The following is a 15,684-nucleotide window of genomic DNA, read 5'->3' on the forward strand; positions in this document are numbered from 1 at the left end:
TTTAGTTTCTTACTTTAGCAGCTTACCTATTCTGAGTCACTACTTCCACGCCCAGTCCTCTCATCCTTAATAAAAAAGCAAGGCTGCCGAACACCGTCGGACTATGTGGGAACTTGTGCAACTTTGCAAATCTATAGAAGACAATCGTCAGTACAGAACTTTGAAGTTAAAAGTAGAGGGGCAAGAGCTTTCTAATGTACTTTTTTTCAAATAATATATCTTGATAAAAGTGATTGGTAGTACTTTCTTATTAATTGAATCCTAATAATCCATAGGGTTTTACCTCTTAAAATGAAACGTGAAACAAGAGTTCAGATACATTTCTTGACATCGTACTACTGCTTTAATGACCCAAATGAAAACATTTAAGATGGATCAACCATTTTTCTACTGAAGGGTAGAAGATGGAAGTACTGCAAAAAATCTGATTATAACCAATGTCAAGAAAACCACTCATACACACACCAATAAAATAAACAACCAATACTTAGTAAAAATGTTTAATTACAAAATATTTTCTCTATATTTTTTTTTTTTTATATATTATATACAGTTACAATAAAATTAGAAACACAACAGAAATACGCCCCTATATATATCAGCTCAATATGAGCTAAATAAAAAACTCAATTCTGAACGATTTGAAAAAACAGAATATGTTATTTTATTAATAATATTATTTACTTTCATTAAATAAAAGAGTTGTCTTCACATTCTTAAAAGAACATATAAAGTGGTTTGGTTATGGTTTTAAATTTAAATACACGAATTATGTGAAGCATTAAAACAATATGTATTATATAAATTTCAAGTCTTTTTTTTAAAATTTGAATTCATTCTCTAAATTTGTGATATTTCAGAAAACGAATTACTAATTATGAAATTTAATATATATTCTTAAAAATATAATTACCTTTTTATGAAAGCAATAAAGTACAAGATGCTGTGTGAAATTTTTCCAATTTTCGCTTACGATTTAAATATAACGCAAGCAATTACGAATATAAAAACTATACAAAATAAAATATAATTACAAAAGAATGACAAAATAGAAATTAAAGCTTTATCAATTTATTTTGGAACTTTCCAATCTAGACTTTTTCTTTTTTCACTTAGAACTAATTTTTTTTTTCTATTTTCCTTTTTAATTTTTCTGAATTTAAAGTTATAATGAGTATAAAACATTTTATTGTTTAAATAGTATTTTTAGTTTTGTTTTCATTGTTTAAAGAAGAAGGTATTAAAAAACCATCAACTTATACATCACTATTTACAATAGAAATTATTGCTCTTACAGTTTTTGTCATTTATATTTCTTTTGGTAAGAAAATATTATTGGTTAAATAAAATAAGAAAAATTATAAGCGCATTGAAACTAAGAATTTTAAGATCGAAACATTAGTTGGATGTGCACTGCTTGATAACATAAATAATAATGATGTTACCCATTTATAGTTCTTCAATTCTGACCGATTTTAGATTTTAATTCATCTTCACAGCAATGAGTTCATCACCAGTAAGTTATGCAGAGAATATGATCGAAGTTGAAAGAGGAAATTGCCTCGAATCCCCACCATGAGTTGGAGTTTATAAGTGAAACAGTAAAATCAATTTAAAGTTAGCAGAGGTACACATTCATCGATGAAAGAAATTAGGTTAATTGTCGAAAGAATATTCTCGAAATATATCCCCACACGTTGTGAAGAGATGAAAAAAATACGACAGTAAAGTTCGTAAATTTAATTAGCAATGTAGGGAACATTTATTAGCTTTGACGTTAAAGCTGTGTGATGGCTAAAATGCCAAAAATTGAAATTATAAGAAGGGCAGATGCAAGTTAAAGCGTATTACACGGTAAGTCTAAGATTAGATTGGCTACACTAACAGAGGCTACTTCCAAAAAAGACATGTATGCAGAACTACGTGAAAGTGATCAGATATGAGATATGACAGGACTTAGACAAGGGGAAGTCAAATTTTTCAAAAATTAAAACAATCAGATTATGATGAATAAAATCCGCAAGGATAATGAACGATTTAAAAAATCAAAACTTACCACGTGACATTCTGTACCAAAAATTCTGTGACAAAGTGTGCCGCCTATAGCTTAGATTTGTTTCTATCACTGTCTGTTTTTACTGCTAATAGTTTTAAAATATAAAGCATAAGGAAATAATAAAAGGTTTAACAACGAAATTAAGTTAATTTTGTACAGGATTTAAAGTTATATCAATATTTTGACAACATGTGTACACCTATAGATTTTTTTTACTAAAAGAAGAGATGATTTAATCTTAAAGAAAATGCAATTTTAGGATTTATTATAAAAAGAAAAATACAAGGTCTTCTTCTCTAGGAAACGAATTGTGAAAACATCAGAAAACCAGCACTTCTTTCTCCACAATAAGTGATTGGGAATATAAACAAAATTACCTAATCCTACTTTTGAAAAGTGACATAGGCATCTTTAGATTTCATTGCTCTTAACGGGTCTGCACGGTAGAACTTATCGAGTTAATTATTAAGATTATTTTCAAATCTGACAACCAGACTTTTGTCATGATCACTACCAAGGCCTCTAGACCCGTTATTGCTGTCATAACATATCTAAATGACAGTGACGTATTTTGTAATGAACCTTAACTTGAAAAATTTAATCAGTACAACATCTCTTTGAAAGAATCGTCCTCGGCATATAATTAAATAGATGCCCAAATTGTTCCACTATTCCTCGTACAATGCAAGTTTGTCTGTCTATTAAGAAATGACAGAAAGCTTATCAGCACTGTTCCCAAGCTTAAAGGCAAGGTCAATTGCTTTCTTTAAAAAAAGTACATCCCGAAGTTGATCCCACAACGATTCAGTTTCAAAATGTTGGGATAATCTCCTACAATGTTGATTGTTTTTGCCTACATTCATGGTAAGATAACAGAAATAATCTAATAACAATTGCTCTTATTTCCTACCCACGAAAAGCAGAGATGAAAAACAAAATATACGCATTAATTTCGTTTTAAGCATAAATTGGAAATAGAAAAATGATCCTAGAAAATTTATTGCTACCATCTTGAATAAATATAAAATATGAGAGATATTCAGTAAATAAAAAAATAATAATAAAAATAAAAATATCTTTATGAGAATAATAGTATTCCTTGGTAAGAATATTTCTCTCTTTTTTTTAAGGAATGGAAGACCTCTAGAAATCTGTAATTCGGAAGAACTATGCAATAAGAACATGCACATGCATAATTAGAACATTTGTAGCATATGAAAAATTAAAAATCATCTAAAATTTATTTCTGAATCGCCTAGGCTTAGACAATGTAGTGCAGACTGCACTTTCACGAACTTACACAGAGTTATGTTTGATTTATAAAAAGCATAGTGACTAATTTCAACTTTTAGATACAGTTAATGATAGAATTTAGTACTAGATAGAACCTTGAAAATGAATTTTGAAGCCAGCTATTTTGTTAAAGGGATATTTTCAAAAAACAAAAAGGACCACAGTTCCCAGATCAGACTAGGTCCACAAAACTGTGGAATCTTTATACTGTTCTTGAAACTTTAGGCTAGGCAGAACAATCAAGACTTCTAAACAGATTTCTGTTAGCTTAACCCTTCACGTCCATTACTTGGCATGAACTCTTACAAGCCCTAAAGGGATAGAAAAAACGAAAAAAGAAAATGAATGTCATAACAATATATCACATTTAAATCCATAAATCATTAGTTTTGGGATCTGGAGTGGTCTAATATACGTCTATTGTATCCCGCTACTGGTGTCACGCAAGACCACTATTGCAGCACTACCTCCAAGCTCCGGGTAACTTCCTCGGCAGCCAGAAAATCCAAATTTTCTTTTCATAAGAGCATCACACTACTTTAAGAAGTTCCATTGGAATCTCCACCATCTCTCCATGGAACTGAAAAATGCTAACTTGTTTGGAACCCCTTCAACATATTCAGCACACTTTAATCGGCCGAATAAATCTCCTGCATATTCACATTTATGTAAAGATCCAATCCAAAATAAGATTTATGAACGTTCTGAATAATGGGAAAACTTTATACAGAATATTCTGTTTTAATTTCGTTAAGTTTTTTTGTTTTATTTAAAATTATAATGTACCCAGACTTTATGTTCACATTTAATGATTAGTTAGCAGTGTTTTTATGTTTGTAATTTTACTTTTGCAATTAGGTATAATGGCGCGTTAACTTATTTGTTTGTATTACTTTACTCATCCTAATTGCTTAAAAAAATAAGTTATTATTTCTCTACCCGGATGATGATAAAAAATAGGCTTTACAATATTATTAATAAAAACCCTTTATTGGAATCTATCGATAAAGAAATGAAAAAAAGGAAAAAGAAAGAAATTAATGATTAAAAGAAAAAAATAGTGCTTTTTAAAATTTGGTTATTTAGCCTTTTTTCAATTCTTTTTAATATAATTATTTACTATAACTACGAGTTGCTTTTCTTTTACTTAAATTGTTATTTTTAGTAATAAATATTTACAAACTTTTCCGGATCTAGGGAGTGCTTGGTTTTTCTTACTTAAATACTGTACACGAAACGTTAGTTTTCTTTTTGCATTCTATTTTCCCTTACTTTTCCCACTCTTTCTTTTAGACTAGAATTTTGTTTTTGTTTTTCCCCCTATAACTTTCCTTTTTCTTCTTTTTTTTACAGAAACTTCTCTTCTTTTAATTCTAAAAGAACTTATCCTGTTGATGTAAATCAGCTCTTATATGTCCATTTGCTAGTGCATGTGAATTCCTTTTTATAGTGGCCGTATCATAATCCGGAGCTGATGGTTTAAACAAGCGTACCCCACTGCCATTTGCACTGTTATTACTATTCTGTCTGGAAAACGATGGTGTTCTCTTTGGCGAAGCGGGCGTCTCTTTCAACGGTACAGTTACATAAGGATTCTGTTTCGATGAGATATAATGCGGTGAGGCTGGCAGACGATTATGTGAACGCCGGTCCAAAAAATGACGTAGCAATAGTGATGATACTGTGCCAACTAGAAAGCCAATCACTAGGCAACCAATGGCTGTTCCTATGCCCATTGCAGCTTGTGCCACGGATTGTTCGTCTATTTAAAACAGAAAACAAAAAAAAAGAAATACATTTTTAAGCACTTTAAAGTAAATCCTTCCAACATGAATTTTAAAATTTGTGGCAATGGATTCTCAGCGAGAAAAAGGTTTGCAAAAATGTATCTTCTAATCTTTCATTGGCTCTATCACCATTAAAAATAAATCCAATTCTAGAATAGGACATCCAACAAAAATTATCTTGTTTTAATTTTTGAAATCATACGGACGTATGCGTAACTGTGTGGATAACATTTACTAAAAATCTTTCACTATAATGAGAACTGAATTTCTAAATCTGCCTTATCATTTAGATATTGCTAAGATCTCTATCTTATATTAAAATAGAATTATACAATAAGATGTAGATTAAAAATTAAATTGAAAAACTGTTGAAAGTTTTTAGTACGATGATTTAGACGAGTAATAATCACAAAATTCCCCAAAAATAAGATAAATCCTAAAGTAAATTTGCAACATATGGTTTACATATTTAGACCAATATCTTTTTTAAGATTTTACTTTTCTGTTTCTTGGTATACCAAGATTTATAACCTAGTGCTAGTACTAAAACAACCTATTTTTCATTTCAGAAAGTTAAACTTAAATTTCTGGAGTCAGTAGCAGAAAACAAAAATAAATTACTCCGCTCAATAAAAGACATGGTCAAAAAAAAAAAAAATAATAATAAGAATTACACGTATTAAACTTAATCTTACCATTTATTGGATCAGCACAAACTCTTAAATCAGTATCAGTGCCTTGACAGTATTGAGTGCCTGGATTAGAATATGAGCACACCCTAGTTCTGGTCTGATGACCAGTTTCATCGCAAGGAGACCATAGACTCCATTCTTCCCAGCCTTCCAAGGCTGGAAATCATTTATAAATTATGCTTAAAAGATTCCGATTTTACACTGAATAAAGTGTAACTAACAATAAGAAATCTCCACTTACAGTAACAAGAGGTTACATGACAATCTTCATGTTGGCTAGATTGGCCGACACAAGTTGATTCATCACCACCGATACAGTTTCTAGATCTATGACGAGTGCCTGTACCACAATTGGCAGAACATGGACTCCATTCACTCCAACAACCCCATTCACCTGTAAATTTAATTTTATATTAATGCCAGCCACTTGATATAAAAACAGTGATAGATCTACAGACTTTTGGTAGTTTTATTAAAGTAAAAGAAGAATATCTCTAAACAAAATGACGTTTGAATAAAGATAATAATTATGCTTTTTGGCCAATAGAAAATATCAAAAGTTACGATAGAATAAATGGCACATAATAACAGCACATAAGTGGATCAACGAAAAACAAAAGAAAGACGGAAGAATCAGAAAAGGGAAAGGCAGAACTAAACACCACAGATAATGAACATGCGCTTAGGCTTTATAACCTTCCAAAGAAGGGTCGTAGCAAAATGATTTTTTCTGTGTGTTTCACGGCATCTCTCAATATCTTAAAATTACCGTTGAGAATTATGATACACACTGGACATGAGCGTAACACCAATTTGCGATAGAAGCCCACGTGTTTTGGAAGGAGAAACACCTAATGACATATTATTGATTTTAGGGTTTGTTTGTTTTTTTTAATAAAAATTAAGTTCAATATCCAATGCTCGAAATGCTGTTGGCGGCTGTGGGAAGCTTCAAAGTCGAGGACTGAATTCGGCTTGCTTTTACTTTAATCGGTTGGAGAGAATCGTAGCTACAGGACTACAAGTTTATTTTTTGTATTGCTTAAGCAAGGAACACAGCAATAGTTACCTCGTACAAATATTTAACAAAAAATGAAATTAATCTAATTAATAAAATAAGTTGATAAGTACATAATTTGGTTGAAGTATCATAATGAACTAATGATGAAGTCTGTTAACTCATTTACTGATAAGAAAGATTTAATAAAAACAAAAAAATTATTTCCGAAAAGATAAGAAGTTGTTTGTCCAGTCTCTGTTTTTTAACAAATTTTCTCTTTACCTCTTTAAATGTTTCAAACCAAAAAATAGTAGGAACTTTCATATCAGAAATAAATCTTAAAATTTAGAGAGTTTTTTAAGTTCAATTATTTGGAGGAAGTTGGAGGTAGTTCATAATTTCATTTTACATCACCACGTTGGTTTTTAAACGTTTAAAGAAGTAAATAGAAGATCTAACAAAATGAATAAAAGGCTTTCTTTTGTTTACAAAGTAAACTATTTTCGTGTATTAAACCATTAAAAAAAAATTAATAAAATAAATGATAAAATCATTTAAGATACCTCGCAAATAACAAATCCATTTTTGATTTGGTGTTTCACTAATTTAAAAACACAATTTAAAAACAAGAAATTATATAAATGATCTTCTAAATTAAAATGTTCACTTAAAAAAGAAATAGTAACCTTTACATTTATGTGTATTGCAGGGTTTGGTTATATGTGAAGATCCACGACAATCGTGTGGATTTCCTTCACACATTCTAGTTCTAATCTGTTGTCCTGTACCACATTCCGCGGAACATGGCGACCATGCTGACCATTCGGACCATGCTTCGTCTCCTTCAAGACGATCTGTGAAACATTTCAATATTTTAGCATGCTACTAAACAAAAAACACCATGAAATCATCTTAGAAAACAAGAAAACATAACCTATACATACCTGTTGTACATATTCCTTCAGGAGTGCAGTGCCTTTCGTCCACTCTAAATAGCGTCACTTTGATTAACGATGGATCCTGGCTGGGTGCTTTACAAGCAAACCTGTATCTTTTCTCTGAACCATTTCCTGAAGGAGTCCACTGTGTCCATGGAGACACTCGTTTACTTTCTATGCATGATACGCTGTTACATGTCTATAATTCAAAAAGAGGTTAATTAATGAAACCATTTTTTTTAAAAAGTATAGTTCCGATTATAAAAAGCAAAGTGTTTAATTATTATTATTATCCTACCAATCCTATCCTACTCGATTAAATCCGGAATTGACGTTGCTCTTAATATAATAAAAAAATACTAACCAGTGTGTAAATACGAATAAAATTAAAACCAGGAAGTTTTACTAAAAAAAATTGTGTACACAGAAATGTATTTTTGGGACAGTGGTGGAATTGGCCTAAAGATTATATAAGTTAACTTCTCAGAGTCAAGAAATGAGCTAAAAACCTACATATTTAGGAGCAAGCAACATACGATAACCACATCAGTTACTGAGCTAGTCAATTAATTCACCATGGTATTGAATTTTTCTTACGACCAGAGATCCGTTGTCGGTGACAACTTAAGAATAATTCATTAATAATTAATAGCAATCATTAACTACTCAAGAGTTTTATCTAAGTATGGCGAATACTTAGTACACTCTTTCAATTGAGGAAGGTTTTAATGATGGCTAACCGAGACCAGGTGATCGCAATTGATGCATAAAGAAGACAGCTGATCAAAAATTCACTAATGGTACCCAAAATGTATTGAAATAAAACTTTTTTTAAAAAAATATTTGTTTTGGACATTTCTTTTCCTTTTAAATCTAAGTTTAACAAATTTTCAGCTGGAATTTTTTAAGCTAATAAATCTTAAAAAATTAATAATAATAAAGAAGGAAGAAAGATTATTGCCAATTTCAGTCATTATTTTTTAAATTTTAGCCAAGCTTTTCATCTAGGGACTAGGTCATAGGTCATCTTCAGGGCTTAGGCTTGTTGACTATTACAATATTTTTTAAAATATTTTTATAAATTTACGTGAAAAAAATATATTGTAATTGTCAATAACATAAACCCTGAAGATGATCTGGTCATCCCCTAGATCGAAATCTCGGCAAAAATAAAAAGTAAAAAATTGACTGAAATTAGCACTTTTATTTCTTCCTTTTTGGTAAATGAATCAGTAACCAAAAACAATGAAACATGATAAAAAATGAAAGAATGAGTGTCTGAGAGGGGAGAGAAAACTTGCCTGATATTCTATGTGACATCCAGCACAATCTAGACCGCCGGGTTGTTGCGGTGGAGGATTTGTACAAGATCTGGTTCTATTCCTGAAACCACCGCCGCATTTAGCTGTGCATTCACTCCAAGGCCCCCAAGGTGACCAACCTCCGTCTCTTACCGGACGAAGAACGTCTAAAACAGAAATAGAGAAAAAGATTATTGGCCATTTTGTAAAAATATTTATTTATTATAAGTAGTAACACTAAATGTCCACTAAAGTGTGATGAAGTAAGAAGCTGTAAAACAAATCTTGCAAGAAGAATTGCATTTTTTCCCCCCAAAATGGGTAATGTACAATGGGAGAAATATAGACAGTCCTCCCAGACAATTTTTCATGGTTATTCGGTTATATTACTTCTTTAACATTACTAAACATACAGAAATGTGAGCTACAATAGATCTATCTCATAACAGAGCATTCAGCCTTGTGGCCCCATCAGCAAATGCGAGGCATCTATCCATCCTATATAATGAAGCAACATTGATGAATAATGAGAGTGCTTCAATGAAACGTCAATTTAGTACTTATGTAAAACGACTAGCTACAGAGTGAAACCCACTTTGAATTAAAAGAGCTATGGTCACTCTCTTCGGTGTTTTGGGTTTAATTCATAGATTGTTGGTGTCTGTAAGGTAAGAATCATAAATGTCAAGTGTGCTAGAGTTTTGCCTGTAGGTATAGAGAACCCACGAACTTGTACTCATCAATAATCTCTTGTAGTTTGTATTATTTATTGTGTGATTACTAGCAAATTCAGTGCTTTTGTGTTGTTGAGTGTTTTGGTTCCAAAGAATGTGTTACACAAAAGTCGCTAAAGATTTTACCACTTTTCCTTCGAAGATTTATATATACTTATATTTTCTAGTACACATGCAGTTTTATTCCAAGCATACTTTAGTTTGCCATCTAGTTTTAAGTAGTCGTCATCTATAATACTAATAATAACAATTTTAAAGGAATATTACTATTTTCTATTTTGTTTGTTTGTTCTGTTTTCAAAGAATTTATTCATACCTGGTTTATTTTGATCCGAATTAGTTGCTTGCAAAAAATAAAACATCACTTTTAATTATAACAACATTTAAATGTGGGCAAAAAAATAAAAAATTGGTAAGAAAAAGTATAGTGAGAACTTTAACGTACGAATTGAGAGAGGTTGTAGAATTTGCAAAAAAAATAGAAGATAAATCTCCTTATTTTTCATCCAGTTTTGAAAGGAGCGGGAATCTGATCTATCTCCCTCGGACATCAGCCCCTTGATCAAGACTATCATTAGAAATTGATGTAATCCCCCCTTATCTTACGCTCCTCATCTTGTGATTGACAGGGGTAGAAAGGAGCCATATTCAAAATATTTAGGTAAGGAGAAAGAGGGGAGGGAGGGTTGAAATGGCGCCAGGGAATGATTGTTCCTGACTTCTGGCTCCCTGTTTTTCCGGGAACTTTCCCAGAAAGCCTCCTTAATTACCAGAAAAATGTAGATGTACATTCGCTTCCTAATACCCCACCAGATACTCTTAATTCGACGGGGGTATTCTTACCAAAATAAGGGCAATGAAAGAGCGATGTATTAGAACAGTTATTCCATAGGAAGGAAGGGATTGATTACCTCTAAGTTGGTCACAACTAAAGGCATACATAACCTCACTCTAAATGTAGTTAATAAACTGAGAACTTTTAAATACCCTAGTAAAATTGAGAGTTAGAGAAGGAGCAATCAATGTAAGAATTAAAATTAAGTAGAGAAACGCGAATTCTGCTTAATCACAGCTTCCAAATTGGATATTGTGAACTAAAATTAATGGGTATCCTTTAAAAAGTTTCCAAATACATATTTAAATTTAGCAGCCACATCTGGAGCTTGAATATAAAGTTTCCCTCCAAAAAGTGGATAAATAATCACTATAATCACATTTTTTTTCACTATATCTGCAATCTATAACTATCTAATTTAAAACTATTACTATAATCAAATTCTTTCAGTAACAAGAACAACAATTCTATACCTGGAGGACACGGTGGGTTCTGATGGCAGTACATTTCCACACGATCTTGGCCGACACAAACACGACCTCCATGCTGGGGTGCAGGAGCGCCGCAAGTTCTTCTTCTTGTCTTCACAGCCACACCGCATGTCTGAGAACAAGCAGACCAACTAGACCATGCAGTCCAGCCACCATGAAGGGTACAATTGGTGACACGAGTAGTTAATCCAGTGCAAGGTGCTCCTCCGTGCGCAGGTGCTGGATTGTCACATGTTCGATGCGAACACAAACACATGTCTGGTGGTTCGCTGGTATAGCCGATACTGGTCGCTTGTTTACAGGCCGTCCATGAAGACCATGCTGACCATCCGCCGTCCACTTTGGATAAAAAGAAGAAAAATGGGGTTAAACTTTTATATATATTTTTCTCTCATTCTAGAAATAGAATATTAATTCTTGAATGTGAGGCAATATTTACAAAGTTGTGCCAAATAAATTTATAAATAAAGTAAATAAAAACTTGTACATTTAATTTTAACTTTAAATAGGTCTTTACTTTCGAACAGGAACAAACTATGGGGAAAAAATGTTGCGTTCATACAACCAGTAGGAAGCAATGCAAATCCTGGTGCTAGCTGCATGTAATCCTTTCTAAAATGCAACGATTTCTCGTAAGATGCAAGTATAATTTTAAGATTTTTTTTTGTTCTAAATTTTTTCCAAAACTCAGTAACTACAAGAAATGGAGATTAATTGAGATCATAACAATTTATAGACCATTATCTAAAGGAAAAGTGTAAGAGTAACTTCCTGTCTGGTGCTCCACCAGATTAAGAGAGTGCTGCGAGAGTATTGACATTGTAGATTAAATTTTATAATGAAAATGTAGCTGGTACTATTTATATGTCCAAAACATATGATGTTGTGGTGAAAGATTTGGCACTTTGCAAGCACCAAGCAACAGTTTTCAACGCTACCCTTAAAAACATGAGAAGAGGACAAAAATTGCACAATTCATACATCAACCGAACATTAAAAAGTAGAACAACATTTTTATTTTGGATACATATAACAACGCCATGAAATTGTGTTGATGTATTATTGAATTGTAAAAAATTATCACTAAACACAGAATAACAAAGTCCAAAAGAGTCCTTCGTGAATGTTAAGTGAAAAATACTACATTCAACCTATAAAAATTAAAATTTGCAAAGATTATGAGCAACTTAACCAAGATGAAACGGAAGTCATAAAGACACGAAAACTTACTTTACCATACCCCCACATTGTGTATAAAATAAAATTGCTGGAAAACCAAGATTATAGAAGGAAAAAAAGGTGTGCGTGCTGAAAAACTATTTATCATGAAAATATTCTCTTTGTATCATGTAATAAATAAACAAATATTGCTTATATAAATAAAGAGAATAAATTTTACAACATATCGGTGGTAAAATATATAACAGGGGAAAGTAAAAATAATAATAAATATTTATGAATAAGAAGAAATTATTTACAATCTCCCACTTATTAATAAGCAAGTATGCAAAGCAAAAGAAGATCTATTTTATTAAATATGCGTCAAACTTTTCGTATTCATTAAAAAATTAAATCAGGTGCGAACACCCACCTAACTAAATTTGAACTTTATCTTCTTCTTTAAGATACTACGTTAACGCACAGCAGACTACCATTATGCTGAACAAAAATTATTTTGCATTCGAATTACTTAACAACATGTGTAACTGAAGTAAACTCAGAATTTTATAAATAAAAAGATGACGAAGATTGACGGGAGCTTCCTCTTAAGAAGCTTTGAGAATAAATAAATACAAAAATAATCACATTAAATGGATTTACCCCAAAAAGGTTTTTTGTTCAGTAAAAATACCTACTGCTGAAAAACTGATAAGCAAAATGAATGAAACAATTTTGTTATCCAAGTTACAAGAATGGATGTCTACGGATTCAGGATGAGCTCACTATTTCCTTCTAAATCAGGGGGAGCTGTACTCCCCTTTGCTTTAATTTCCGTTCAAACAACACAGTACATCCTGAAAATCCTGGATAATAATTGTTATAATTCAATCTAAAGAACTACATTATTAATTGGATAAGATTAAACCTTTTGTTGAAAATAGAAAAAAGTATTATTTTGGTTAATTATATATAAAAACATAACTATTGAAATGTATCAATTCGACTTAAAATTCATCATATCGTTTGATCATTCTTTAAAAATGTAATACTGAATGTTCTACCACTTCCCACTACATTACAAATACTACAAATTCACTTACAATTAATTCCTCTGGATACTTGAATCATTGTTCTACGATCTAATCACTAACTCATTCTTAATTATCTTCACATTGAACAGCTTTCATTTGAACATCAAAGTCGATTGCTGAGTAATTTTTAATGAATAAATGCTGACTATCTTACTGGGAATTCACACTGTTACATTGAAACCCACTGATCATGAGCGATTAGGTATACTGAATTGTGCCGAAAACAATCAATTTCATTTCACTTAGTTAATATCAGATGAACTTATTTCTTTTAACGTTGTATTTACGTAAGCAACTTAGAAAATAAAATCACATGAAAATATCTTCTCCCTCATGGTGTGCAAAGAGTTAGGCTGGAAACATAGTGGAGCGGCGGGCAAAGCGGCGATGATAGCGAAGAGCAAAGCGGCAAAAACAAAAACTAGAAATAGATAGAGTTGCTCTATCTTCGCTTTGCTCGCCACTATGCGCGGTCCCATATGGTAACTTGTGTTTGATTTCGCCGCTTTGCTCCTCGCTATCATCGCCGCTTTGCTCGCCGCTCCACTATGTTTCCAGCCTTAGTGTAATAAGACAAACCATCTGTGATATGGTTATAGTTATAACCTAATATTCATTTTGTCATACAGAAATTCCGCTAAAACATGCACCCACGTGACTAACCCTTAGCGTGATAACTGTATCGTATTATACAATATGATGGATGAACTCTTTTAACCGCCAATATTTGTATTTTCCATCTATACAGAAATATCTAAATTAAGCCTATAGAAACAAAATTAGGCCCATTATATGCAAAATTTTTTACTTTTCTCTCAGCAAAAATAATAATAAAAAAAAGACATTCCTTTGAAAGCTGTGCAATATAATAATTACTATTCATTTCATGCATAGCTGTTCTCGCACATGCTCATTTAGACCTAAAATACTTCAACTTCATTAGCAACCATGATAAACTATATTTTATAGTATTTATGTATGCTTATTTATGTTTTTTTTCAAATCTCTTTTTTATTGTGTAGTAAATAAAAATAATACTCATCACCATTTACATTTAGAAGTAATACTAGAAAAATATGTACAGCATTTTTATACATGAATGTCCAAACTGTACCAGTTAGGATTTCAGTATCAAAGTTTTGTGTGTTTGTATTGAAATAAAATCAAACATTTTCGTGCAAACTAAATTAAAAAAAAAAAACGAACTAAATTTTCGAGAAATAAAAAACCAAGTATATCTTAGTAAAAATCAAGAATACGAGTGAGCGATCTTTTTATTTCCAATTCAATTTGGATTTGCTAGGATAATACCTTTATTGGAATTTTTCTAGCTTTTAACCAAAACTGACATCTCGTCCATTAAGAGTTACTAACAAGCTATTCCGCTTGCAAACGCGGCTACTAGCGTCTAAACTTGAATTAAAAGAAGCATTGCCCCTTGACCATCGCCAGCGGACGACCTCCTTGGGACGAGAAGAGTTCCTTAATTGTCGTCAGAACGAAATATTTAGTACACACAAGTGTTTGCAAACATTTTTACCGGATACCACTGTGATTCTCAATTTCCGACAATCCTCAAAGAAATATGTCCAAATCAACGAGAACCAATGTACATTAGATAAATGCTTAATAAAAACGTCCCCATATTTAACTTAGATTTAAATGAATTTTAATAATCATACATGTAAACTCCACTTAGTTTAGTAATAACTAATATTAAAAACAATTATTTACTGTTAAGATTTTTGAAAGCTAGCTTGAGGATTTTTTGAAATAGGAGCTATTGTTAATTCAAACAATTCAAAAGTTTTTAAAAAAGTGGCTAGACATTGCAGACGATTAGGGTCCAGGAAAGCCTTCAATTTCAGTATAGGCTTATTTACAGCTTTTTTTTTTTTAAAGTTACATATTTACAGTATAAAATTATCATCATTTACACAACTCTAAGGCCCCTCTCTGTTTACTACTTAAACCTAGTAAAAGAAAAGTCCATGATGAGTGCATTAGTTAATCAGGTAACTTTCTACGAATTGTTTGATGCACTCCTGCACTTTAAAGGTTGTAAAAAAGATGGTATATGGGCGACTTTTTTATTAAAAAAAACAGGGAGAACAATCTGTGAAAGGAAACTTCCTTTCTACCAAAGTAACTACTTTTCCCCCAAATTCCTCAATAAGGTTCACGCAAAATTGCCTTGAGAGTGGACAACTACAGTCGAGTTCAGTCGCACAAATCGAAAATCGCTTGGTCACTCGTAATGGACGAGAAGCCTAAGAAAATGAAGAGTGCATGCACGATGCACAAA

The 15,684-nt window shown here is 31.7% G+C and overlaps 1 protein-coding gene across 10 annotated transcripts in view; it reads right to left on the bottom strand.

The window, feature by feature from the left end:
- Positions 1 to 3,916: 3,916 nt before the first annotated feature.
- Positions 3,917 to 15,684, bottom strand: part of Sema5c (Semaphorin 5c) — a 407,260-nt gene continuing 395,492 nt past the window's right edge. For 5 of the 10 annotated variants that reach the window (XM_074140398.1, XM_074140396.1, XM_074140397.1 and 2 more), the window contains 8 exons: positions 11,110 to 11,466; positions 10,118 to 10,144; positions 9,068 to 9,234; positions 7,773 to 7,965; positions 7,515 to 7,682; positions 6,070 to 6,222; positions 5,832 to 5,984; positions 3,917 to 5,111 (listed from right to left, as the gene is read on the bottom strand). In XM_074140398.1, coding sequence (XP_073996499.1) covers positions 4,723 to 5,111; positions 5,832 to 5,984; positions 6,070 to 6,222; positions 7,515 to 7,682; positions 7,773 to 7,965; positions 9,068 to 9,234; positions 10,118 to 10,144; positions 11,110 to 11,466 — 1,607 coding nt within the window. In that variant the 3' untranslated portion in view covers positions 3,917 to 4,722. The remainder of the gene's footprint in view (positions 5,112 to 5,831; positions 5,985 to 6,069; positions 6,223 to 7,514; positions 7,683 to 7,772; positions 7,966 to 9,067; positions 9,235 to 10,117; positions 10,145 to 11,109; positions 11,467 to 15,684) is intronic. The other 5 variants (XM_074140401.1, XM_074140405.1, XM_074140400.1 and 2 more) reach the window with 3 other exon arrangements.

This window comes from Rhodnius prolixus, unplaced genomic scaffold (assembly GCF_049639745.1).
Source record: "Rhodnius prolixus isolate KJV_2025 unplaced genomic scaffold, Rpr scaffold_6, whole genome shotgun sequence".
In the NCBI taxonomy this organism is placed as follows: Eukaryota; Metazoa; Arthropoda; class Insecta; order Hemiptera; family Reduviidae; genus Rhodnius; species Rhodnius prolixus.